The sequence below is a fragment of the Saccopteryx bilineata genome, chromosome 9 (genome assembly GCF_036850765.1).
Source record: "Saccopteryx bilineata isolate mSacBil1 chromosome 9, mSacBil1_pri_phased_curated, whole genome shotgun sequence".
Classification (NCBI taxonomy): Eukaryota; Metazoa; Chordata; class Mammalia; order Chiroptera; family Emballonuridae; genus Saccopteryx; species Saccopteryx bilineata.
The window spans coordinates 41,543,089-41,569,609 of record NC_089498.1 but is presented as its reverse complement, the minus strand read 5'-3'; the positions used below and the strand labels follow the sequence as shown (position 1 = coordinate 41,569,609).

General features: G+C 44.7%; 1 protein-coding gene and 1 pseudogene across 3 annotated transcripts in view; both read left to right on the top strand.

The window, feature by feature from the left end:
* The first annotated feature begins 667 nt into the window (after window positions 1-667).
* On the top strand, window positions 668-3,299 carry LOC136312874 (nucleolar complex protein 3 homolog pseudogene; annotated as a pseudogene).
* Window positions 3,300-16,681: 13,382 nt separating this feature from the next.
* ZNF599 (zinc finger protein 599) overlaps window positions 16,682-26,521 on the top strand; it is a 48,994-nt gene continuing 39,154 nt past the window's right edge. For all 3 annotated transcript variants that reach the window (XR_010727076.1, XR_010727077.1, XM_066242830.1), the window contains exons 1-2: window positions 16,682-16,910; window positions 22,466-22,592. Coding sequence is in view for 1 of the 3 variants with exons in the window: in XM_066242830.1 (XP_066098927.1) it covers window positions 16,896-16,910; window positions 22,466-22,592 (142 nt within the window). In the remaining 2 variants the exon portion in view is untranslated. The remainder of the gene's footprint in view (window positions 16,911-22,465; window positions 22,593-26,521) is intronic.

Genomic DNA, 26,521 nt, shown 5'->3' with positions numbered 1-26,521 from the left:
GAACATAATACAGGCCATATATGAAAAACCATCAGCCAATATCATACCAAATGGTGAAAAACTAAAGGCTTTCCCTCTAAAATCAGTAACAAGACAAAGTTACCCACTCTCTTCACTCTTATTCAACATAGTCCTGGAAGTGTTAGCCAGAGCAATCAGGCAAGAGAAAGAAATAAAAGGCATCCATACTGGTAAAGAAGAAGTAAAGGTATCACTTTTTAAAGATCATATAATCATATATATAGAAAAAACCTTAAGATTCCATTGGAAAACAATTAAAAATACTGTAAAATTTCAGGACACAAAATTAGTGTACAAAAGTCTACTGCTTTTCAATATACCAGCAATGAAACTTCAGTAAATGAACTGAAAAGAACAATTCCTTTTATGATTGCTACAACAAAAAGATACCTAGAAATAAACTTAAAAAAGGATATGAAGGACCTATAAAGGCATTATTAAAAAAAATTGAAAAAGACACAATGAAAGGGAAAAATATACCATGTTCATGGATTGGAAGAATCAACATAGTTAAAATGGCCATATTATCCAAAGAAATCTACAGATTTAATGCAATCCCCATTAAAATACCAATGTCAATCGGAATTCCTGGGTTGTCCCTACCACTGGTGAACCTCTCACTCCGGAATCCCCTTCAGATTTCAAGATGAAGGCAAGAAGAAATAAAAAACAGGTCCCAAGCTTTAGGAAGTTGCTAAAACCTAGTAAAGTCAAACTTGAAAACAAGCTAAAAAATAAGCAATTTAAGCAACAAAGCAATCTCAAGAAGTACCGAAAGGAATAGAGGAAACTAAGGCAAGCTGTAAAAGATGCTGTGTCTAAGAAACCCATCCCACTGGAGGACCCAAAGAAAAAATGACCAGGTAAAAGGATTGAGAGGGAAGAGGAGGAGGAAGAGGAAGCCCTTCCTTTAGATATGATGGATGAAGATGACTTACAGTTAATGAAGGATTTAGGACAAAAAGCATCTTTTCTAACGAGAGATCTTTCTTCTAGTGAGCCTGTTCACACCAAGAAATGAAAGCATGAGCACGTTATAGATAAATACGAAAAAATACCAAGGTCTCTGCAAACTGCTCCGGAGAAGGAATTGATTCACTTGCTTCCTATCAAAGATAAAAGTGGTATAATCCCGCAGACATGGGAGAAGCCAGTTATTGACACTAACCAAGATGAAGAGGATCAAGAGGAGGTGGAACTTGAGGAAGAGATTACTGAAGATCCCATTCAAGACCTGACCTTAGAAGAGCATTTAATTGAGAGAAAGAAAAAATTACAGGAGAAGAAAATGCATATTGCAGCCTTGGCATCTGCTGTATTATCAGATCCAGAAAGTAATGTTAAAAAGTTGAAAGAATTATGTTCCATGTTGATGGAACAGGATCCTGATGTGGCTGTTACTGTCTGAAAGCTGGTCATAGTCTCTCTGATGGAGTTATTTAAGGATATTACTCCTTCATATAAAATCCAGCCCCTAAAGAAGCAGAAAAATCTGCCAAGATCCACAAAGAAACCCAAAAGTTAAGAGAATTTGAAGAAGATCTGGTTAGCCAATATAGATTTTATTTGGAGAATCTGAAGCAAATGGTTAAAGACTGGAAGCAAAGGAAGCTGAAGAAAAGTAATGTAGTTTCCTTAAAGGCATACAGAGGACTGGCCGAAGTGACTGTGAGGAGCCTGTGCGAGCTGTTGGTGGCGCTACCTCACTTCAACTTTCACAACAACATCATCGTATTGATCATCCCACTCATGAATGATATGTCAAAGTCGGCATCTGAAATGTGCTGTGAGGCAAGCAGTAAAGAAGCTTTTTAAACAAGATAAATTAGGCCAAGCTTCCCTCGGAGTAATTAAAGTGATTTCTGGTTTTGTGAAGGGCAGAAATTATGACGTTAGGCCAGAGATGTTAAGAACATTCTTGTGCCTAAGAATCAAGGAAGTAGAAGTGAAAAAAGATACAGAGGATATTAATAAACCAAAAAAGTTCATGACTTTCAAGGAAAAAAGAAAAAGTCTGTCAAGAATGCAGAGAAAGTGGAAAAAAGCAAAAGAGAAACTAGAGCGAGAGCTTCAGGAGGCAGAAGCTTCAAAGAGTACTGAGAAGAAACTTAAACTGCACACAGAGACTCTGAATATTGTGTTTGTAACCTTCTTCAGAATATTGAAGAAGGCCCAGAGATCACCTCTCCTGCCAGCAGTTCTAGAAGGTCTTGGCAAGTTTGCTCACCTTATAAATGTGGAATTTTTGGATGATTTATTAGTGGTTCTACATCGTCTCATTGAGTCTGGTGACCTAAGCTATCAAGAAAGTCTTCATTGTGTCCAGACTGCTTTTCATATTTTTTCTGGGCAAGGTGATGTTCTAAATATTGATCCAATGAAATTCTATACACATTTTTACAAAACACTGTTCAAGTTACATGCAGGTGCTACCAACGAAGGAGTCGAGATTGTGCTCCAGTCTCTGGATGTCATGCTAACTAAGCGCAGGAAGCAAGTTTCTCAGCAGCTAGCTCTGGCCTTCATCAAGCGCCTCTGCACGCTCGCTCTTCATGTTCTCCCCAGTTCAAGCATCGGCCTGTTAGCAACTGACAGAATACTAATGCATACATTTCCCAAAACAGATCTGTTGCTTGACAATGAATCTCAGGGCAGTGAGATTCAAGCTGGACAAGCCTGAGTACTGTAACGCTCAGAACACAGCTCTCTGGGAACTGCACGCACTATGGCGACATTACCATCTGGTAGTGCAGAGATTCGCAGCCCACCTCATCGCTGGATCCCCTTTGGAAGGCTCCAAAGCATTCAAACCAGAGTTGAGTCGAAGATCTGCTGTAGGACTTCTTTAGGCTTATAGCATGGCAACAATGACATTCAGTCCTCCTGTTGAAACTTCAATCTCCAAAAAGAAGGATAAAGTTTTACAATGGGATTCATTTTTGAATGGAGATTTAAATCAACTAACTGAAAGACTTTGCAATGAGGTTGCTACTCAGTTGCCTCTGGATTTCACCAAATATTTGAAAATATCATGGTAATAGAAGAATGAAGAGCCAGTGGCTTTCCTGTACATTTGTGTATTTTTTCAGGCGCACACAAAGATAATGGCTAATTTAAGGCCTTCTTTGTGTACAAGGGAAACTTCCTAAGAAAATTAGCAGAGGAGGAAGAATTACCCTTTGCATGGCACAGGATGCTGCCCTGATTCTGAAAATGTCCTTTCATTAAGAAAGGAAAATCAAAAGCCTTTTCCTCCCCTAATATTTGGAATCTTCTTTCTTAATGATGTTGCCTTTTTAAAATTTAATATACTTATTAAGTTACAATGAAAAAAATAAAATAAAATACCAATGTCATTTTTAAGAGAAATAGAACAAAATATCACCAGACTTGTATTGAACCATAAAAAACCCTGAATAACCAAAAGCTATGCTGAGTTTAAAAAAATGAATCTGGATGTATCACACTACCTGACTTCAAATTATACTACAGACCCATGATAATCAAAACAGCATGATATTGATATTGGGTTCAATAAAAAATATTTTTAAAACTAAAAAAACAAAACAAAAATAAACAGCATGATATTGGCAGACAGTCATATGGACCAGTGGAATAGAATTGAAAGCCCAGAAATAAAATTACATATATATGGACAAATCACCTTTGACAAAGGAGCCAAAAACACAGAATGGAGAAAAGAAAGCCTCTTCAATAAATGGTGCTGGGAAAATTGGAAAGCCACATGAAAAGAATGAAACTTGACTACACATTGTCTCCATGGGCAAAAATTAATTCAAAATAGATCAAAGACCTAAATATAAGATCTGAAACAATAAATTACACAGGAGAAAATATAGGTACTAAACTTATGGATCTTGGCCATAGAGACCTTTTTATGAATTTAACCCCAAAATCTAGGGAAGTAAAGGCAAAAATAAATGAATGGAACTATATTAAGCTGAAAAGCTTCTGCACAGAAAAGAAAAATAATGGCAAAACAAAAAGGCAGCCAACCAAATGGGTGATGATATTCACAAACAACAGCTCTGATAAGTGGATAATATCCACAATATATAAAGAACTGACAAAGCTTAGCAACAAACAAGCAACCAATCCAATTAAAAAGTGGGGAGAGGACCTGAACAGACACTTCTCCCAAGAGGACAAACAACAAATAGATATATGAAAAGATGCTCATCTTCGCTAGGTATTAGAGAAATTTAGATTAAAACTACAATGAGATACCATTTCACACCTGTTAGATTGGCTGTTATCAACAAGATAGGTAATAAGAAGTGTTGGAGAGGCTGTGGAGAAAAAGGAATCCACATTCACTGCTCGTGGGAATGTAAACTGGTACAGACATATGGTAAACTGGAAGAAAGTATGGTAATCCCTCAAAAAACGAAGAATAGAACTACCATATGACCCAGCAATCCCTTTACTGGGTATCCTCCCAAAACCACAAAAAACATTGGTTTGCCAAGACACATGCATTCCAATGTTCATCGCAGCATTATTTATGGTGGCTAAGACATGGAAGCAACCAAAGTGCCCTTCAATAGAGGATTGGATAAAGAAGATGTGGTACATATATACAATGGAATACTACTCAGCCATAAGAAATGATGATATATTGCCATTTATGACATCATGGATGGACCTTCAGAACATTATATTAAGTGAAATAAGGAAATCAGAAAAAGCTAAGACCTATATAATGTCATATACAAGTGGAATATAAAACTGAGACTAATGGACATAGACAAAAGAGAAGTGGTTACCAGGGAAGGGGTTTGGGGATGGAGGGAAGTAAAGAGGGACTAATATACAGTGATAGAAAATGATTTGACTTTGGGTGCTTTAGAAGAAGCAGATCTAAATGAAGTTTTCAAATGTTATATAGGATGAAAAATGTTGATGGGCACACAACACAACCAACAGTTCACACTCTATAGAAATGTTTACCTGATGCCTGACCAGGTGGTGGCACAGTGGATAGAGCATCGAACTGGGACACAGAGAACCCAGGTTCAAAACCCTGAGGTCACTGGCTTGATAGCGGGTTCATTTGGCTTGAGTGTGAGATCATAGACATGACCCCATGGTCACTGGCTTGACCCCAAAGTCGCTGGCTTGAGCAAGGGGTCACTCACTCTGCTGTAGGTATCACTCCCCCACCTCCGTCAAGGCACATATGAGAAAAGCAATCAATGAACAGCTAAGGTGCCGCAAATGAAGAATTGATGCTTCTCATCTCTCTCCCTTCCTGTCTGTCTGTTCCTATCTGCACCCCTCTTTGACTCTCTGTCACTGTAAAAAAAACCAAAATGTTTACCTGAAACCTATGTACTCTTATTGATAATGTCACTTCATTAAATTTAACATGTTTGTTTGTTTTTTAAGTTCAGTGAGAGGAAGGGAGGCAGAGAGACAGACTCCCGCATGTGCCCTGACCGGGACCCACCCAGCAAGCCTACTAGGAGCTGATGCTTCACCCATCTGGGGTGTTGCTCCACTGCTCAGCAACCAAGCTCTTCTTAGCACCTAAGGCAGAGGCCATGGAGCCATCCTCAGCACCTGGGCCAACTCGCTCCAATCAAGCCATGGCTGCAGGAGGGGAAGAGAAAGAGAGAGAGAAAAAAATCAAGAGAAGGAGGAGTGGAGAAGTAGATGAACACTTCTCCTGTGAGCCCTGCCTGGGAATTGAACTCAGGACATACACATGCTGGGCCATTGCACTACCACTGAGTCAAACAGCCAGGGCCTAAATTTAATTTCTAAATAAAAAAAAAAATACAAATGTAAGCCAAAATAGTCACAATTCACAATTAACAGATTGGCAACATCTGGTAGTTTCACCAAACCATGTACTGGCACTAATAGTTGGCAACCAAAATAACTATAAGGTATGGTAGAATTGCAAACTGGCACAACTTAGGAAAAACAAAGGACTTTGTATAAAAAAGAGTAGATAGGAATATAATTTGCACTGGCATCTCTTGTTCTGCACTCTAAGCCCAGAGAAAAATCAACCTGAGCACACTGGTGCCTTCATCCTCTCCTTTCCCAGTTACATAACAGCTTTGCTTTCTTTTTCCTAAATTCCAACAGCCCTTCTTTTTTATATCTGTAACTGGTTTCCTTAGCTCACATAGGCTAGTTGGCTCACTTTACCTACCTCTGTGACTTTCTAAATAAACTTTCTCTTATGATTTGAGTTTTTGGCTCTGGTTTCTTTCCCAGATGAACTGAAGAACTAAGATTGCTGAACAAGTTCCAATTCCATCCATTAACTTCTGCTGCTTTAGAAGGAGACCTAGACAAAATTCTCAGAACCAATTCCTAATATTTTGTTGAATTTGGTGAACCAGTTGTTAAAATGGCTCTTGTAATCAGGGTCCTCTCTAAGGTGGGTGCCTGGACAGCCACTCAATGTGAAAAATTGCAAATGAGGACGCCAATTACGAAGCAATAGGGGTCCTGGCCAGTTGGCTCAGTGGTAGAGCATAAGCTCAGCATTTGGATGGTTCAATTCCCAGTCAGGGCACATAGGAGAAGCACCCATCTGCTTCTCCACCCCCTCCTTCTCTTACTTCTCTCTTTCTCGCTCTCTCTCTCTTCCTCTCTCTCTCTCTCTCTCTCTCTCTCTCTCTCTCTCTCTCTTCCGCTCCTGCAGCTATTGCTCAATTGGAACGAGTTGTCTCTGGGCACTGAGGATGGCTCCATGGCTTCTGCTTCAGGTGCTAAGAACAGCCCAATTGCTGAGCAACTGAGCAATGCCACAGATGGGTAGAGCATTGCTCCATAGTGGGCTTGTTGGGTGGATCTCAGTCAAGACGCATGCAAGAGTCTGTCTCTCTGCCTCACTTCCTCTCAGTAAATAAAAAGAACAAGAAGAAGAAGAAGCAATATGGAAATATCTTAAATAACAGTTTTATTGTTTTTGTCAGGTATTATTTAATATTTTTCATTAATTGTTTAAAACTCTTTCTTTTAACAATCTAGTTTTTTGTACCTCTTTTATTGTTCTTTTAAAAATGTTAAATGCATGAAATAAACTACCTTTTGGTATATCGTATTTTTATGTTTAAAACTATCATTAGGGTAGAGAATCAGTTGTTAAATTATTTGAATCCCACCACTGGGGACAGTCATTAAGAAAGACAGTATGCTGGTTCCTCAAAATACTAAGAATAGAGCTACCATATGACCCAGCAATCCCTCTACTGGGTATCTACCCAAGAAACTCAAAAACATTGGTATGTAAGGACACATGCACTTCCACATTCAATGCAGCATTATTCACAGCAGCCAAGACATGGAAACAACCAAAGTGTCCTTCAATAGAGGATTGGATAAGGAAGATGTGATACGTATATACAATGGAACACTACTCAGACTTTGATCACTGTCTCTATAAATCTGTTTTTGTTTATTTTGTTTTCATATTTCACATATAAATAAAACCATATGATGTTTGTCTTTCTCTGCCTGACTTATTTCACTTAGCATGAATACTCTCTAGGTCTTTTTATGTTGTCACAAATGACAAGATTTATTTATTTTTATTGCCCCGATGGTGGCAGATCAGGCACACAACAACCACACCTCAGCAGCTCCATTCTCCTACTTATACATCAAAGGAGTGAAGAGAGAGCAATACTAAAAACAGTGAAAATGATCAGGCTTGGGTATGGAAAAGTTTGACCTTTTCCCCAGTAAACTTCATGGGAACACCCTGGGACTAAGCTGTGTTTCCCCCTTTCTTATGCCTTCTGGCCAGACAGCCATCTGGCATCTAGGGAGGCAGAAGGATTATCGACTCCACGGTCTACCCTGGAGTCACACCTCAGTCACAATCTATGTGTTAAGTCTTCTGGGCAATCATCTATGTGGTTACAGCATTAGTGTTTTGCATCCAGATGCCACAAATATAAGCTGCATCCAAGAATCAAAAGGAGCAAGCAAAGCCCAATAAGGCCAATAATGATGTATTGGCTCTAAAAGTCCAGAGAGAACTCCAAGAATTCAAAGAACCATCCACTATGGAGTTGACATGGAACATAATGCTTCAGCAATGTTATGTGTATTGTCAGGGATATATGTATACACAACACTCCATGTGGAACATGGCACAAATGCCTCTAAAGCCTGCCTTAACAGCGTCAGTTTAGAGAACTCTTTTATACAATGAATAGGGCTAGTTAGGGATGGGAAAGGAATGTGGCTATGTGTTCTTACTCTGGTCTGGATCCTACTTTTTTATTATGCCTTGGCATTCTCACTGTCCTTGGAGATGTTATGACTTTGTTACTTTCTTCAAGGATCTAGATTGGGCCCAAGTACTCTGCGGAGCTGTGGACTCCTGCATTTGTTGTTTTTCAACACCTAATATTTGGGTTAGGGAAGCAGTCCAACTGGCATCCCTAAGCCTGAAAAAAAGAAACATTCAGACAGTTCTACAATATGGCGTGTGTAATGCGGAAGATCGAGGCCAGGGAGGTTCACACTAGATTCAATCAGACCAAGGAATATATGTGGAGCTGGAGGGCGGCATGTCATTCCCATTTATTAAGCCTTGCAGCAGTGGGGTGAGTGGACAGGCAGGGGAAAGAACCGGCCTCTGGTTCGGCACGTATTCTTTGGTCTGACCGAATTTATTGTGAATCTCCCTGGCCTTGACCTCCTGCATTACAGTTGGCATAGTCATCAGGATTTGTCTCAGATGAGTATGGAGCTTCCTGCACCCTTGGAGAGTGGGATACAGGGGTGGCCATCCTCGAGCATGTGGTTTCCTGTGGCTTCCCTATTGTCCACCTGGGCATCTCCCCAGGACTGGCCTGATGTGAATAGGACACCTGTTCAGGTGGAAAGTGTCTCCACACTGTGGGTGAGGGCTTCAAGAAAATAAGCATCCACACAGCGGCAGGAATTGTGGAGTGAATATTTCCTACAGCTCTGTGGGAAGAAACCCAAAACACTCTGTGAGAGGCTGCCTGAGCCCAAGAACTCCTGTGTGGGGAGACTGCAATCTGACAAAAGTCCTCACAGTTTAAGGCTTAAGCCAAAGGGCTAAGCTCTTCCCCACAACCTCTGATTGTTTGATTAAGTTGGTAAAGGCAATTTACATGCCTTCCCCACACCTCCATGTTATCTCTAATGCTGATGGTTTCTACTCATCCCATCCCTCATGTCCCTCAAAGAGACTGGAGGCAGTTTTCTTTTTACCCTTTGTTTTGTGAAGTTAAGATGTTATGCATGGTGGTGGGTTTTCTGCACTTGGGAGAATTCTTGGTTCACCTTGGAAATGTGACTTTGTATTTGAGTTCTCTTTGTTTTGCAAATGGCTTTGCTCTCTGCACTATAAAATAAAGCTTTTGGGAGTGCAGGCTTGCTCTTGCTGACCATTAGTTTTGGCAATGAGACCTCCTGATCCCATCCTTTTTCTCTGTGTTTATTTTCTAATCTTCTATCGTTCTCACTTGAGACCTGCAAAATTACAAGTTGCGCTGGCTCGTGACACTCCAGGGCCAGCTGGAGGCTGTACAACAGCAGCAGCAGGCACTGGAACACAGCAAACGGCTGCTGGAGGAGGAGATGCATGCCTGCCAACATCTGAGTCTGCAGTAGCGATTGCTTTGACTCCTCCAAGAAGGATGAGGGGGCTGAGGCTGACCTTGTTAGACTCAGAGCCCAACCAGTCACCCAGAAGGTGAAAACCCAGCAGCACAGGGTACCTCAGGGGCAGGCACAACCCCCTCCACAGTAGTGGAACCCTTTGTGTTCTAGCGCCCTACACCCATATAAAGTTAGAGTTAAGGGCAAAACTTAGGCAGAAACCAAGTGTCTGGCAGCCTGGTTGCTGCGGTTGTGGGGCATAGGGTTGGATGGTATTTTGCTCTCTGGAGCAGAGATGGAGAAATTAGTCGCCATTACCGTGCACTCCTTCCTGAGACAGCACCTCCAAAACTGCTGTGCCAACCCAGAAAATCATTCCTTTTTTTATTTTTGAATTTTTCTGAAGTGAGAAGTGGGGAGTGGGGCAGAGAGACAGACTCCTGCATGCTCCCAACCAGGATCCACTCGACATGCTCACCAGGGAGCGATGCTCGGCCCCGGGGCCGTTGCTCCGCTGCAATCGGAGTCATTCTAGTACCTGAGGCAGAGGCCATGGAGCCATCCTCAGCACCCGGGCCAACTTTGCTCCTGTGGAGCCTTGGCTGTGGGAGGGGAAGAGAGTCATAGAAAAAGGAGAGGGGGAAGGGTGGAGAAGCAGATGGGCACTTCTCCTGCGTACCCTGGCTGGGAATCGAACCCGGGACTTCCACATGCCGGGCCGACGCTCTACCACTGAGCCAACCAGCCAGGACTGGAAATGATTTTTAATTAGACTGGATGATGGCTGCCATCCATATGACCTGGAAGAATGCTGGAGACCTGCTGGGGTGGTGAGCTGATGGCTGTCATATACTGAGTTGCAACAGTTCCTCCAGAAACTAAGCATGACAAATGCTATTTTTAATATTAGGACCCAGGGACCAGATGAGAAGGCATTTACAGCAGAGACGAGGGATCTTATCCTCCAGACTGTTCTATCTTCCCTTTTTGGGTCCTTTGTGACTATCCTGGGCCTCTATGTGGGGCAAAGCTTCAATGTGGTTATGTAGCCAGTGGCAGATTTGGGGGAGGTAGAGGCAGTGCGGCAATTCAAGCATGTATGGGCTGCTCCCTATGCTGCCCCCCACCCCACTACTAACAAAGGAAATGGGCCTGTGAAATTTTATTTATTTATTTATTTTTTTAAAATTTATTATTTTTTTATTTATTCATTTTTATTATTATTATTATTTATTATTTTTTTTTACAGAGGCAGAGATAGACAGGGACAGACAGACAGGAACGGAGAGAGATGAGAAGCATCAATCATCAGTTTCTCGCTGCGCGCCGTGACTTCTCAGTTGTTCATTGATTGCCTTCTCACATGTGCCTTGACCGTGGGCCTTCAGCAGACCGAGTAACCCCATGCTGGAGCCAGCGACCCTGGGTCCAAACTGGTGAGCTCTTTGCTCAAGCCAGATGAGCCCGCGCTCAAGCTGGCGACCTCAGGGTCTCGAACCTGGGTCCTTCCGCATCCCAGTCCGACGCTCCATCCACTGCGCCACCAACTGGTCAGGCTATTTATTCATTTTTAGAGAGGAGAGGGAGAGAGAGAGAGAGAGAAGAGAGACAGAGAGAGAGAAAGGGGGGAGGAGCTGGAAGCATCAACTCCCCATATGTGCCTTGATCAGGCAAGCCCAGGGTTTCGAACCGGCGACCTCAGCATTTCCAGGTCGACGCTTTATCCACTGCGCCACCACAGGTCAGGCTGGGCCTGTGAAATTAACCAGAACACAGATGTGGGTGGATTTGTCGATGGCTCAGGCAGATAAGGAGAAATTAGATGAAAAAGATAATTAAATCCTTTTAGAGATCTGGCAGCAGTTGAAACCAGAACAGAACTTCCAGCAGGGGAAGCGAATGGCCCCAGCCATCACCAAGAAAACAGCATTCACGCCCCACACCTGCAGGACTATATGTTGGAGACAGTAGAGGAGAAAGAGAAACCACAGTCGCTGTGTTGTTTCAGTTTGAATAGGGGGAAGGCCGAGGGACCGTCTAACAGGTTCAGGAGGAGACCAGAGGGCCTACATGGAATTGGCAATCCACTGGTCTCCTTCAAATGTGCAACAGGTGTTGGACTTAGTAGATGCTTCCTCTTCTATGGGAACCTGGAGTGGACCCTCAGTGACTATTGATGGCTACAGGGGCCAAACTACCACAGTAAAACCCACGACTGTCCCCTTAGGGCAGTGGTTCTCACACTTTTTGAAGTCGGGGCACATTTAAAATCCTACAAATAATTGTAGGTGCACTATATACAAATTTCTGAGAAATATGTTATAATAATTAAGTCAAGTATTAAAGAAAAAAATATAAAGTCCAAGCATGCTTTTATGGTAATTAAACAAAATAAATATAACAAAATTTAATTTATTCTGACATTAAAAAAGATTTTTATGTTACATTTTTTGAGTTATGCTTCTTAGAATTCATAAAAAAGAGGGGTTAAAAAAAACAACCAAAAATGTTATCTTTTTATATATATAGATGCATTCTTAGTAAGATTTAGTAAATTTGGCAGGTCCTGGAGCGAATGTGTGAAGTTTTTTCATTCTTGTGTTTATGAGAAACATGAGCCTGATGTGTCCTAGCGATTTCTTCAATGTTTGGGCATACATTTGAAAGGCAAACTCTCATTTCCTCGTTAATATATTGAAGAATTTCTCTCTTTTTACTCTTAATTATGTGAGTGCAGAAAATCTCCACCATACATATCATCTTAATTTTACACCAAACAAAGGATAGAAGAAACTTGCCTCCAGTCTTTCCTGAGAACATGGGGGTAGTGTAAACAATCCAGCACCACAGCTTAACAGCCTTTTGCAACCTAATCAGGCAAGTGAGGTGGGGGGTTGGGCAGACTGTCAGCTTATAGCCAATTCCCCACACCTCTGTCCCCCAAAAATCTAAACTACAAAAACCCTGTTGGTTTTTTAGTCCCCAATAGGCACATATATCTCTGGAATACCATAGGGCGCACCTGGAAATCTTCTAGGGTGCACCATTGCGCCCTGGCGCATATCTTGAGAACCACTGCCTTAGGGGATAGGAAAATTGCCTCATAAACTGTACAAAGTACATATGTCTCCCATTCCTGAATATATCTTAAGGGTGGGTATCTTGGAAGGGCAGTGGTTAAAGACTACAGCGAGAGAGTTCCGCCTTCAGATCCAGGTTTTGAAGGAGGTATTGCGGGGCATGAAGCACATTTCCCCCTTGCAACTGCCTGTCCCCCGGCATGTGACTAATACCAAGCAATATTGGTTGCTGGGAGGACATGAGGAAATCACAGAAACATGAGCCTGATGTGTCCTAGAGTCAGAAAAAGTAAGAATCACTGGGCCCACGCCCAGTCCTTACAAATCCCTGGTATGGCCTGTGCACAAGTCGAATGGAACTTGGCAGATGCCTGTAGATTACAGAGAACTGAGCAAAGTTGTACCTCCTTTACATGCTGCTGTTCTTTCTATAGCTGACCTGATGGATCGGCTGAGTCATGAACTGGGAGTGTAACATTTTGTGGCGGTTTTGGCAAATGTCTTTTTCTCCATTGATATAGCTGTGGAGAGCCGAGATCAGTTTGCCTTTATGTGGGAGGGGCGATGGTGGACTTTTATAGCATTACCACAGGGTTTTCTGCATAGGCCTACCCTGTGCCATGGGCTGGTAGCTGCTGACACAGCTACATGGAGCCAGCCAGAGGCAGTTCACATGTACCGTTGTATTGATGATATCATATTAACCAGTGACTCTCTTCCAGACTTGAAGCAAGCAGTCCCTACCATGCTTGCTGTGCCAACTGTAATGAAGGAGGTTGAGGCCAGGGAGCTTCCTACTGGACTCGATCAGACCAAAGAATGTATGTAGAGCTAGAGGGCAGTTCTTTCCCCTGCCTGTCTACTTGTCCCACTGCCACAAGGCTTAATAAAGAGGAATGACACAATGCCCTCCAGCTCCGCATATATACTCTTTGGTCTGACCAAATCTAGTGTGCACCTCCCTGGTCTCGACTTATTGCATTACAAATATAAGGCTATTGTATTAGGAATATGTCTATTGTTTGTCCTTGTACATAATTTTTTTTTATAACGCTTTTAATAAGTTTTATTTATTTATTTATTTATTTATTTTACAGAGACAGAGAGTGAGTCAGAGAGAGGGATAGACAGGGACAGACAGACAGGAATGGAGAGAGATGAGAAGCATCAATCATCAGTTTCTCGTTGCGCGTTGCGACTTCTTAGTTGTTCATTGATTGCTTTCTCACATGTGCCTTGACCATGGGCCTTCAGCAGACCGAGTAACCCCCTGCTGGAGCCAGCGACCTTGGGTCCAAGCTGGTGAGCTCTTTGCTCAAGCCAGATGAGCCGGCGCTCAAGCTGGCGACCTCGGGGTCTCGAACCTGGGTCCTTCCGCATCCCAGTCCGACGCTCTATCCACTGCGCCACCACCTGGTCAGGCCATAAGTTTTGATTATTTTATTTCTATAGAATTAGTAATTATTTTTCTGCTTTTTTGGGCCTGGAGATGAAACATAAACTAAATGTTATTCCTAGAGGCTAATGCTTAAGTACCACTCTCCGGCCTCCTAGTTCATTCCCCAGCTAAGGGGGTCTAACGCACTATTTTTTAAAATATGTATATTTTTAAAGACTTAATTCATTTTAGAGAGAGAGAGAGACAGAGAGAGAGAAAGTGGGAAGGAGCAGGAAGCATCAAGTCCTGTACAGGCCTAATAAATTTGCTTCTCACTGTCAACTGTCCTGGGGTGGGACTTCTGTGGGAAATTTCAGTTTTAAAAAGCAAAGAAAGATCCTGAGCCTTTTCATTTGTTGCTGAAATCACCATTTAGCTTATTTATTTATTTATTTATTTATTTATATGCTTTTTCTTTTGCATTTTCGCCTTCCGTGTTACGGGCTTCTAGCGGACTGTTGTCCTCCATCAAAACTATCTCCTACTCTTGGCCATGGAGTCCCATTTGGCCAGGTTCCAGACGGCATGACCAAAGAACTAATACATGCCTGAGTGAGTTGCCTTCCTCAGACTGTGGAGAGTGGCCTGCCAAATCCCGTAACTACTCACTAGTCAGCTCTATTTGCCTCCCAAGCACATCCTGTTGCCTGCCTGCATTAACCTCATGTCCAGTTCTAACTTCAACTCCCTCTCCAGTGTGTGCTTCTGCAGCAAATTGCTTTGCTGGTAACTGACTTTAGTGCCTGAAGAAAGGGCCAGTCAACAGCCCCCACAAGGAGGAGCAGATATTTCTTTTTAGGTGAGAGACACAGTTCACTGACTTTCTGCAAGGTCTAAAGCATACCAGTGGGCATTTCTGGGGGTGGCCCCCCAGTCCCAGGATGGAGTCCAGGGGGCTTGCCAACTCACACCACTTGGAGCCAACAGACCAACCTGGGAGGCCCCACTGCAATCCCCCAGAGGCATGGAGGCAGCAAAGGTCCGCTCAAGCAACGCACTTTCTGGAATATCCTGCCAGCTATGCCGATTGCAACACAGGAGTTCCAAGCCAAGGATATCAACCCTGTACTTGTATACTCCAGAACCACCAGGGGGACTGGCAGTGGAAATATAACCATTTATTACTCTTGTTACAGGAGAAGCCCAATGGCAGCAGATTGGGCAAACAAGCACCTCAGCAGCTTCATCCCTCCTACTTGTACACCAAAGGAGGGAGGAGAGAGCAATACTAAAAACAGCAGAAAATGCTCAGGCTTGGGTATGGAAAAATCTGACCTTTCCCCCAGTGCTCTTCTTGGGAACATCCTGGGATCAAACTGTGTTTCTCTCTCCTTGTGGCTGCTAGCCAGACAGCCATCGCACATCTTGGGAGGAGGAAGGGCTATGTCCTTCATGGATTTCACACTCTGGCATTTCAAATGAGTGTTAATCTAGATGCACAAGAACAGTAGACAGGGCTTCCTTAAGGCAAAGATAAACCTTTTACCAGTACTGGGATTCAAATAATTTAACAACTGGTTCTCTGCCATAATGACCGTTTTAAGTATAAAAAAACAATATGCTGAAAGGTAGTTTATTATTTCATGCATATAATACTTAAATAAGAATAAAAGAGGTACACAAAACTAGATTATAAGAGTTTAAAAATATTAATGAAAAAATAATAATACCTGACAAAAAACAATAAAACTGTTTTTAAGATATTTCCATATTGCTTCTTGATTGGCATCCTCACTTGCAATTGTTTTCACCTGTGGATGGAATGAACATTACTACGGACGCTTAGAATACACTGTTGTGCAGATGAACTTCAAAAAAGAGTAAGGAATGTACATTTGTGATTTCCACATTGGGCGGCTGCCCAGGCTCCCACCTTAGAAAGAACCCTGATTACAAGTGCCATTTTAACAACCGTTTTGCCAAACTCAACAAAAAATTAGGTATCCGTTCTGCTGAAATGGTGCAAAGCAGCTGAATCCCATCACTACCTTCTACTAAAGAAGTTATAGGCCTGGGGTATGACTACTCACCATGACCTGTCCAGTTAGGAATTTATGATCAGCTTACCCCTTGAGGTTACTATAGTCACTGAATTTATCACATATGCTACATACACCCTTTTTTGTTCACAGTATGTATGTATGTATTAAATTTGGTTATTTTCTCTTGTTAATCTTTTATAGATTTAATTATTAGATCAGCTGAAAGAACCTTGAGGAAAGCTTCTTCTTCCCTCATAGGTGCATATGAAATTGTGTCTCTCAGTGAGGGGATTCAGCCGGTTGTTAAACTATTAGAATCCCATCACTGGTGCTTCCCCTTTATGAAGATAGGAAGCTGAGGCTTGCTACAAATCATATTATCCCAGAGCTCCACCCAGCTCCAGAGATTGGAAAGAGCTCCCCTAGGCTGAGCGCCAGATGTGAAACTACGTTACCCAGAAGTCTAGGCGGGTGGGAATTAAAACAATGAGGGATGTGAAAGGGCCGTTTCCAGCTACCTTTATAGTTGGGCGGGACTTCCGGTGTCGCGGGTGAGTAGGCTTTTCAAACCTGGGTCTGTACACCTTGGCTCTCCAGTCAGGCGGCCCTTCAGCACCTTTCAGAGAAGAGCCGTAAGGAGAGGACAGCCACCGCCGCGCCTTGTAGGACCTGGGGCCCCCAGGACACTCTCTGTCGCCGCCTCTCTTGGCCCTGCTCCGCGCACGGACTTCCTAGTTGGTGCTAGTTCTCATGGACCTGGCGCCGGTGAGTACAGGGTGCCCCGGGACCCCTACCCACTTAGACCCCTACCTTCATTGTCTGGCGCCTTGAAGTGAAAGCTGGTTTTAATACGGGGAGTCATCACCGTTCCCTCGCAGCCTTTGGGTCTGGAGGGTCCTGGCATGGGGTCGCTCGCAGCCCGTGGTATGGGATCCAGGCTGGGGTTTCCGTGGAGAGATTCTCATTTCCGGCAATCACCGGTTTGCGGCGTGGAAGGAGGAAATGTAGCTTCCCAGAATCTCCAGTACGCGCCACCCACGTGGACCTTCCCCCTGGGTGGAACTGGGCTGCTGAGTGAAGACCTCAGGGTGGCTTGTAGCCCTCAACCATTCCTGGGCTGTGACATTGTCTGAGTCCACTCATTATACTCGGCCTACATTTTCTCAGGTATAAAATGGGCATGTTAGCAGTTGTTCCCTCTTAGTTTACGCAACTGGAGAGTGCACTTCTGCTGTGGGGAAATGACAGTGAGACCCAGGATGTGGGCCCTGGTCAACAATGTAGACTTCACAGGTCATTTGGCTCCCCTGCCTTTGGGCCCCCTGGCTACGGCTCGCCTGACTCAGCTCTAGCTCCCACGCTCGGTGGCCTGACCCAGCAACTGATATGTAAACCATGACATCATCTCTCCGCTCCTTGTGCTGATGTAACGTTGACACCATGCCAATATTGTCCCTAAGTACTATATCTAATGCACTGCTAGGGTAGGAATAAAGCATTGCAACATGTCTCATATTCCTCCAGCTCCTGATGCTTTCATTCATTCATTCATTCATTCATTCATTTTGGTGACAGAGAGAGGGACAGATAGGGACAGACAGGCAGGAAGGTAGAGAGATGAGAAGCATCAATTCTTCGTAGCGGCTCCTTAGTCTCCTTAGTTGTTCATTGAGTGCTTTCTCATATGTGACTTGACCAGGGGGCTACAGCAGAGCGAGTGACCCCTTGCTCAAGCCAGCAACCTTGGGCTCAAGCCAACGACTATGGGATCATGTGTATGATCCCATGCTCAAGCCAGTGACCCCACGCTTAAGCTGGTGAGCTCATGCTTAAGTCAGCGAGCTCGGGGTTTCTCGAACCTGGGTCCTCCGCATCCCAGTTAGATGCTCTACTCACTGCACCACTGCCTGGTCAGGCTCCTGATGCGTCCTTTACCTTGGGACTCTCACTGCCTAAGCCATCTCTTGCAGAGCAGGTGGGCTCCGACATCTGTTATGTGTGTCTGTCCTCGGCACTGCCCAGGGGTCATCATTCTGTACTCTGTACTCTTACCTGAGAGGTGCATCCTGGACCCGTGTTGATCTTAGTGCCTCACCCCAAGATAAATCTGGTCCTGACCTTCCTGGGCTCTGGCCTTACACATAACTGATGAATGGAGTGGGACATGGATAGCCTGGGGGAAAGGTAGGTGGGAAAAATGTTTAGAATTGCTGTTCTTAGGGCACAGGAGTTCATAAATCAGGCTGAGAGCCAGAAAGGCCCCCAATTCATCTTTTTTTTTCCCCCCTTGTATTTTTCTGAAGTGAGAAACCAGGAGGCAGAGAGACAGACACTGGCATGCACCCAACCAGGATCCACCTGGCATGCCCACTAATATATTTTATCTGCACCTCTTCCCATCTGGGCTGTTGCTCTGTTGCAACCAGAGCCATTCTAGTGCCTGAGGCGGAGGCCATGGAGCCATCCTCAGCATCTGGGCCAACTTTGCTCCAGTGGAGCCTTGGCTGTGAGAGGGAAGAGAAAAGAGAGGGGGAAGGGTAGTGTTGGGCAGATAAAATATATTATGCTCACTTTGTTAAAGATGGCGCTGCCCACGTGGAGGCCGTTGCCCAGGTGATATTAATGTGTGTTGGGGGCGGGCTGTGGGTAGGCAGAATCCTTGTAGCCTGGGGCTTGGTTTTGGGATTAAGCCTTTCCCACCCTTTTTGATGTGGAGTGGTACAATCCCATCATGTCTCTGATAAGTGACTTTGTATTAGAGTCTTCCTTATTTTGTATATTGGATTAAAGGTTTTGATTTCTACACTATAAAATCGGGGCAGAACGGGAGCTTGCTCCTGGTTCCTGAGATTAGCATTAGAGAGCAGAAAGCAGAGAGCAGAGAAAGGCCACGTGGAGGAGGCCAGAAGAAGCAGCCAAGATGGCGGAGTGTTGAGTGAGAAGCCAGTTTGTGCAGAGTTTGTGCAGGGAGAAGGAAGGAGATGGGGAACAGAGGTGAATAAGTCTGGTGAGCTAGAAACCTTTGATTCTAGGAAACTCGGATAAGTCAGTAGCTTTGTGAGCACTGAATGTGAGTGGGTTTTAGAGCCCAGTGTGTGTTTTTACTTGCCCGCCGGGTGCAAGCTAGGATTAAAGATAATGGCCCATCAGTTTTTGGCTCCGTTGTTTCTTTACCGACTGTCTGAATCCATTGCAAACCTGCATGGGCTGGGCTGCTGTGATAGTGGCCATGGCAACTGGCTTTACAGGTAGAAAGCAGATGGGCACTTTTCTTGTGTGCCGGGACCAGGAATCGAACCCAGGACTTCCACACGCCAGGCCAACGCCCTACTGCTGAGCCAAATGGCCAGGGCCCCCAGTTCATCTTTTACAGTTGCAACCTCGCCAGTGGGATTGACTTGCTACTAACAGTAGTGAATCAGTTTACCTCTTTGAGACACATTTGAAAAAGCACATTCGTTATATATTTAGTGTAGATAAAGAAGGGGCACTGTAATAAATCTAACTAAAAGTAACCTCACAGGATGATTTGATCATAAATTGCTAATTGGGTAGTCACACCCCAGGCTTAAACTTCTTTAGTAAAACGTTTATCTTTGCCTCAAGCAAGCCCTGTTCATTGGTCTTGTACATCTAGGTTAACACACCTTTGAAATGCCAGAAATAATTTTCTTTTCCAGACTTCCTGGAGGGGTTACTACCCTCAAGGGATAATTAATCTTGTAACTCTCCTGTACCTTGCTTTCTCCCACCTTTAGGTAAGCTTTAAATTTTCTCCTTAATTCCACATGTCTAAAAGAACTGCAAAGCTGTCATCTGGAGAGCATTTGAGGTCTTGCTTTCTAGCAATTGTCATTAGTTTCGGCTCAAATAAATTCTTATAAAAATTCTTTATAGGTTTGATGTTTCTTATGTCAACATCAGTAATAGTGGTGCGCAGAAGTGTTGTGTCTTTAGATGTAAACACAGAACAGGCCCTGTATTGCTCTCTAGCATGGCACCCCACTTACTTTTGTCATAATCCTATAATGGCTCAGGACTTGTCTTATTAATTTGTCCCCTATGTGGTTCCCTCTCTCACTTCATTTCATGTTCCCTCCAGTGTCCCCTCGTTGGAGACGCCTTCCCCATTCACCCTATTTAAAGTCCTGCCAATCTCTGTTACCGTCATTCTGGTTTGTTGCCTGTAGCATCCTTAAAGCCATTCGAGATAGTAATTTGCATTTCTTTTTGGGAACTTGCCCTCGACCCCGAAACTCCAGCTCCTGTTCTCTGCTTTGTCCTCAGACCTGGAACAGCACAGGGCCTGTGACCAGGGCTCCACAGTGGTTGGTAAGAGAATGACCCTTCTCTGGGCATTTCTACGGTGGCCTGCAAGGCCTTACTGCATCCACCTCTGCCCCGTCCCCTTCTGTTCTCTCCTGTTCCTGCTTGCTCACTGCTGTCCAGCTAGACTGGCTTGAATAGTCCAAGTTCTTTCCTACTTCCTGGCCTTCGCCCATGCAGTTTCCTCAGCCTGGGAAAGTGCTTCCAGATCTCTGCAGGGCTGCCTCTCGACTTCCTTCCCAGCTCTATCCAGTGTCACCTCTGACACGGTCTTCCCTTGGCCTAGCTAGTTCTGGATGAAGTATCCCCACTCCTGCCCGCCTGTCTTCTGGAATCTTTGTGCACAGACTTGAGTACAGTTACAAAAGCAGAGATGTGGTTTTTAAAAAAAAATTGTATGTTTGTTTGATCATATTCTGGGAGCAAAGAGGAAAAATAACAACTAAAACTGTAAGAGCTGGCCTTGGGTTAGTGCTCGATGTGTGCTGAGGCGGAGTCACCCCACCTCCTCAGAGTTGGGTTCTTTCCTCATCCCTGCTTTATCGAAGAGGAACTTCAGGCCTCCCACAAAGGTCACACAACTCCTAAGTAGCCAGAAATCAACACCCAGCACACTGATCACCAGAGCCTGCATTCTTTTTTGTTTGTATTTTCCGAAGTGAGAAGCAGGGAGGCAGTCAGACTCCCGCATGCGCCCGACCAGGATCCACCCGGCATGCCCACCAGGGGGCGATGCTCTGCCCATCTGGGGCGTTGCTCTCTTGCAACCAGAGCCATTCTAGTGCCTGAGGCGGAGGCCATGGAGCCATCCTCAGCGCCAGGGCCAACTTTGCTCCAATGGAGAATTGGCTGTGGGAGGGGAAGAGAGAGACAGAGAGGAAGGAGAGGGGGAAGGGTAGAGAAGCAGATGGGCGCTTCTCCTGTGTGTCCTGACCAGGAATCAAACCCGGGACTTCCACACACCAGGCTGAGGCTCTACTGCTGAGCCAACCAGCCAGGGATGAGCCTGCATTCTTAATCATCCTTCCATCCACAGTGGACTGGGAAGGCTTGGAAGTTACACCTAATGACAACTTTGCAAGGTAAGGAGTGTCTATTTGGCATGTGGACTTGGGAACAAGGGCAGATGGCGGAGCTTCCAGCCAGATGGAACTGTATGTGTAATACATAGGTAGGGAAGATCTCAGGAGAGTGAAGTTGTGTGGTCTTTCACGGATGCTGAAATTCTGCTTTTGTTTCTGGAGCATGTAACTCTGGGTGACTTGCTAGAGCTGCCTGAGCCTCACTGCCTGGCCATAATGATGATGTTGTTTACCTCATAGCTGTGGGTGGAGTAATGAAAGTAGGAAAAGCACGTTGAGCACTAACATGTACTAGGCACGCCAAGGTTTGCTTCATGAACATTTTTCTGTAATTCTCATAACCACCTAGTGAAGGGGGAACTACTACTGTACTGATGTGGAAATCGGGGCTCAGAGAAATAAGTTGATGTTCCTCCAGATTATAGAGCAGGCAAGTGTTATTTCCAGTAGGCTGTCTTCAAAGTCAGAATCTAGCTCCAGAGCTGCAATGTGTAATTGCTAGAATATGACATGTGCAGCTTCAACATGGCGCAGGCACATGGTAATGACCAGCGAGGCTCAACTGTTCCTGCTTTTGTCATGACTGGTGCTTTCATCATTGTCATGTCCTCCCTGTTCCTCTTCATTCCCAAAGTGCTTGCTGTCTGCCTCTCAGGCCACAGGGCCTTGCCATTGTCTTGTGTCTTTTGTGAATGGTTCCACCATAGAAAGCTTTTGTCTCTTAACACAGTCACGTTCTGTCCGACAGCAGTGTCTGACTCCTTGGATCCTGGAATAGAGCTAGGCTGCCAGGAAGTGCTCAGTGATACTGGTTTTGGGGCTCTGTGTTTCTTTACCAACAACTGGCCGTCGGGCTCTAATCTCATTTGACTGGCTCTGGGCTAATGAAGCTACCTCCGTTTGACTTTACAGGCATCAGTTGCCTTGGAGGATGTGGCAGTGACCTTTACCCAGGACGAGTGGGAGCAGTTGGACCTTGCCCAGAGGACCCTATACATGGAAGTGATGCTGGAGATCTGTACGCTCCTGATCTCGCTAGGTAAGGCCTCACTGCGCCTTTCTGTGGGGACCTACAGCCTCCTTCATTCCACCTTATGTTCAGAAGATTTCTATAGGATGCCTTCTATCCCTCTCATAGCCCCAATGTGTGTTGTTTTCACCTTCTCTTGCCTGTCTCCCCGTATTTCCTACGGGAATTCTAAACAAGAAGTGTAGTTCCCTTCAAAATGGCTCAGATACTAAAGGAGAAGTCTCTGAAAGAGGAAATTTGGGTTTCTTTTAATATCCAAGGGCAAGATGTGTAGCTGGGTATCATGAGAGGCTAAAGTCAGGAAATGGAAGAAATCCTGATTAGATTTTGGCCCTGAAGTCTTCTGATCGATACGTTTCTTTGTGGGTCTTGTTGTGCCATTCTCAGCAGATTGGCTTTTTCTGCCACAGAGAGTTGATAGCTGGAAGCGGCCATTCCTCTCCTCACTCTGAGAAGCCCCCAATTCCTTGTCTCTTCTTCTTTGGGTTTGTTGTGTCCCCCCCCTCCCATTTCTGTCTTCTCTCCACTTCGCTGTCTCTGCACAGATGTCCTGAGCCCACACTTCTTTTTACCCTCTCATCCCGGTGCTTGGCACAGGCCGACCTTAGTCTGTCCCTTCTCCAGATTTCCATGAGATGGGAGCTGAGTAGCCAAGCTTACTTGGTTCAGCGCCCAGTCAGCAGGACCCATGGGTAGTGGGATGTTGTTCAAAAATGAGTGAACCAGGTAGGACACCAGGAGGTATGAGTCCTACTGGCTATTGTTCTAAACAACACAATTCATTTAAAAGACCTCTTTGACCCCTGATGCCTACCCGCTCATCCCTTGTATCCTGAAGTCTTGGCCACGATCATCTTTTTGTGTGGGAGGTCATTGGGGATACAAACACAAGAAATGGCGTTGATGGGCAATCAGAGAAAGCTATTCTTTTTTCTCTTTTTTTCCTGCTTGCTGACTGTTCAGGGAGAAAGTATCTGTTTTGTGCTGAGCCTTTCTCTTTCTTTTTCTTTTTTTACAGAGACAGAGAGAGAGTCAGAGAGAGGGACAGACAGGGACAGACAGACAGGAACGGAGAGAGGAGAGAGATGAGAAGCACCAATCATTAGTTTTTTGTTGCGCGTTGCGACACCTTAGTTGTTCATTGATTGCTTTCTCATACGTACTTTGACCGCGGGCCTTCAGCAGACCGAGTAACCCCTTGCTGGAGCCAGCGACCTTGGGTCCAAGCTGGTGAGTTTTGCTCAAACCAGAGAAGCCTGCGCTCAAGCTGGCGACCTCGGGGTCTCAAACCTGGGTCCTCCGCATCTCAGTCCGATGCTCTATCCACTGCACTACCGCCTGGTCAGGCTGTGCTAAGCCTTTCTTAATGCCCCTTTGACTATTGGTAATTTTCTTCTTCAATAGTGGAGACAGTCTCAGACTCACAGCCCTGAGCAGGCAATGTGAGTTAATAGTGCTTTGATTTTCTTATAGTAACTTTACGTTTGTGGCAAATGAAACTGGTTTTTCTATTTCTCAGTTTGACACAAAATTCCCTTTTTGAAGGCATGTATTAAAAAATTAAATAAAAAGTGGGTCAGTGTTTAAAAAAAGAAAGTTAATGGCAATGGTCATAATGTTCTGTGAGCACTGGTGCCCATGGGCCCTGTGACTATATCTGAATAGTTTGGGGGGTTCTCTAGGATGGTGGTAAGGGAGGTGGTTAGGCAGAGACGACCTTCACTACATTACTCAGTGTTTACAACCCAGTGATGACATTCTTGGCCTTGATTGCCAGGTTACAGATCAACTTGACAAGAGCAGCCACATTTCGAGGTCTCTTCTCCATCCTGAAGCCCCAGACACTGTTGAGACATTTCTTTTTGACTTTGCTAAAATATGCATACCTTATTTCTTTCTCCACAAACAGGATATCCAGTTCCCAAATCGGAACTGGTTTGCCTAGCAGAGCACAGGTGGGAGTTACAGATGGTGAAGAGAGGCCTTTCCCAAGGTGCCTGTCTAGGTGGGCGGCCAGGATTTAGGCAGCGGGTGTCAAGGCAGACTATGAGGGGACCACTGCCCCTGGAATTCCGGGGGAAGCTTCTTGTGGCCTTCTTGGGCATTTGAGTGTTTTGATGTCCCTCTGTCCTCCCACCTCAACACATTCTTTCTTGCCACCAGGTGAAGAATCTGTTTTGTTAGGTTAGGGTAAGGCTCTGGGCTCCAATTGCTTGGTCTTAAAACCTGCCTCTGCCCCCCCACCAGCCCTGTGACAATAGGGAAGTGACATGGTTTTGTTGTGCCTTGAATAGCTAAGTTAGGCTAAGTTAATGCTCACTGCAGTAACAGATAACCTCCAAAATATCAGTGGCTCAACATATGAAACATATTTTTTCGCTTATGACAAGGTTCATGTGGGTCAGCATGTGAGTCCATATCACAGTTATTCAGAGACCCATGTGCCTTTTGTCACCTGTATGTGGCCTTTATGGTTACCCTGGAATCATTCTGCTGCAAAGGGCAAGTGAGAGAACGGTAGAGTCACACCCAGTTGCACACACACACATTACTTCCCCTCACATTCTGTATCCGAACTCAGCAGTTGGCCACCTCTTTGGATGCAGCAGGAACTGAAGTTTAGCTGCATGCCCACGGGGAAGAGCAGATGGGTTTGGTTGACTCAGCCTACTCTTGAAAGTGAAACTGGTAATAATTTCTTACTTGTGGGTTGTTTGAAGGCGTAATCATTCCATGCATGAAACTGCTTAACATCATGCCTAAGCTTTAGTTAGGATCTCAATAAAAGTCAGCTATTGGGATCATTCAACTGATATCAGTCACAATGCATAATGTCTCACGTCCTTCTGGACTCAGAAGAAAGAAGGCCTATCTTACTGTATCTGCCTGTAATCTGTTCCCACCGTCTCCATGCATTCATTCATCCTCCCATTTGTCAGGCAGAAGCACTCCCCGGCTCTGTTGGTGTCCTGTCCCTCCTTTACTGGAAAACCTCAAGGTGACCTTTGGATTTGTCTGCCCCACATCTGGGCCGCTGAGGAAATTGGAGTCACTGAGTGTGTTGATTGGCGCCACTGCAGAGCCATGCTCACGCCCCTCTCCTGCCTTGTCCTGCTCAGGCTGCCGGTGACTCTCCAGCCAGTCCTCCTCAGCCCGGCTGAGTCTCTTTACATGCCCCGTGTTCCATCAGATTCTTCGTGCCTAGAAGGAAATCACAATCTTGCCCACCGCTTCGTCCTCCACATTCTCACTGATTGGCTCTGTCGCTCAGACAGCTGAGAAGGGAAAACAACCTTGTACAAACCCATAGCACTCTGCCTCCAACCAACCTCCAGCCATCCTCATCGTGCTTATTTTATGTTTTTCCCATCAGGTGAATCCATCACCTCCACTAATATCCTAGTGTAAGCCCTCATCACCTTGTGCTGGAATGATCCCAGCACACCGTTAACTGGTCAGCTCACATCTGTTTGTTTCTGGTCAGCCCTGTCTCCTGCACCAGCTCCCTCACCCACTCACCCATTGACCCAAACACTGACCATTCCTGAGCCAGTGATGTCTCAGCATACAGCCTACTTCATGTCCTCCTGCTCTTGCTGCTGAGCCTTACAGATTCATCTGTCTGTCTCGTACCTGTAGCTCCCTTTCTTACCTCTGGAAGAAATCTTGTCCTGTTCTGTGGCTACTTCTTGTACCAGAGACTAACTCACATCTCCTGCCTTCTCAGGGACCTTGCTTTCTCACTTATTTTGTTTCTTTTATATTTCCCTCTATTCAACCTTAGAAACACATGCTCAGGGTGCTTAATTGGGGAAAATAAAACACAAAACAGTCCTGGTTCTGTGGCAGTTTGTAAATGTTGACTAATATATTTGTACAATCAAACTCTTGGAGGAGTTGTCTTATTCTTGGAAAAGTTGCCTACATTTGACTTCCTT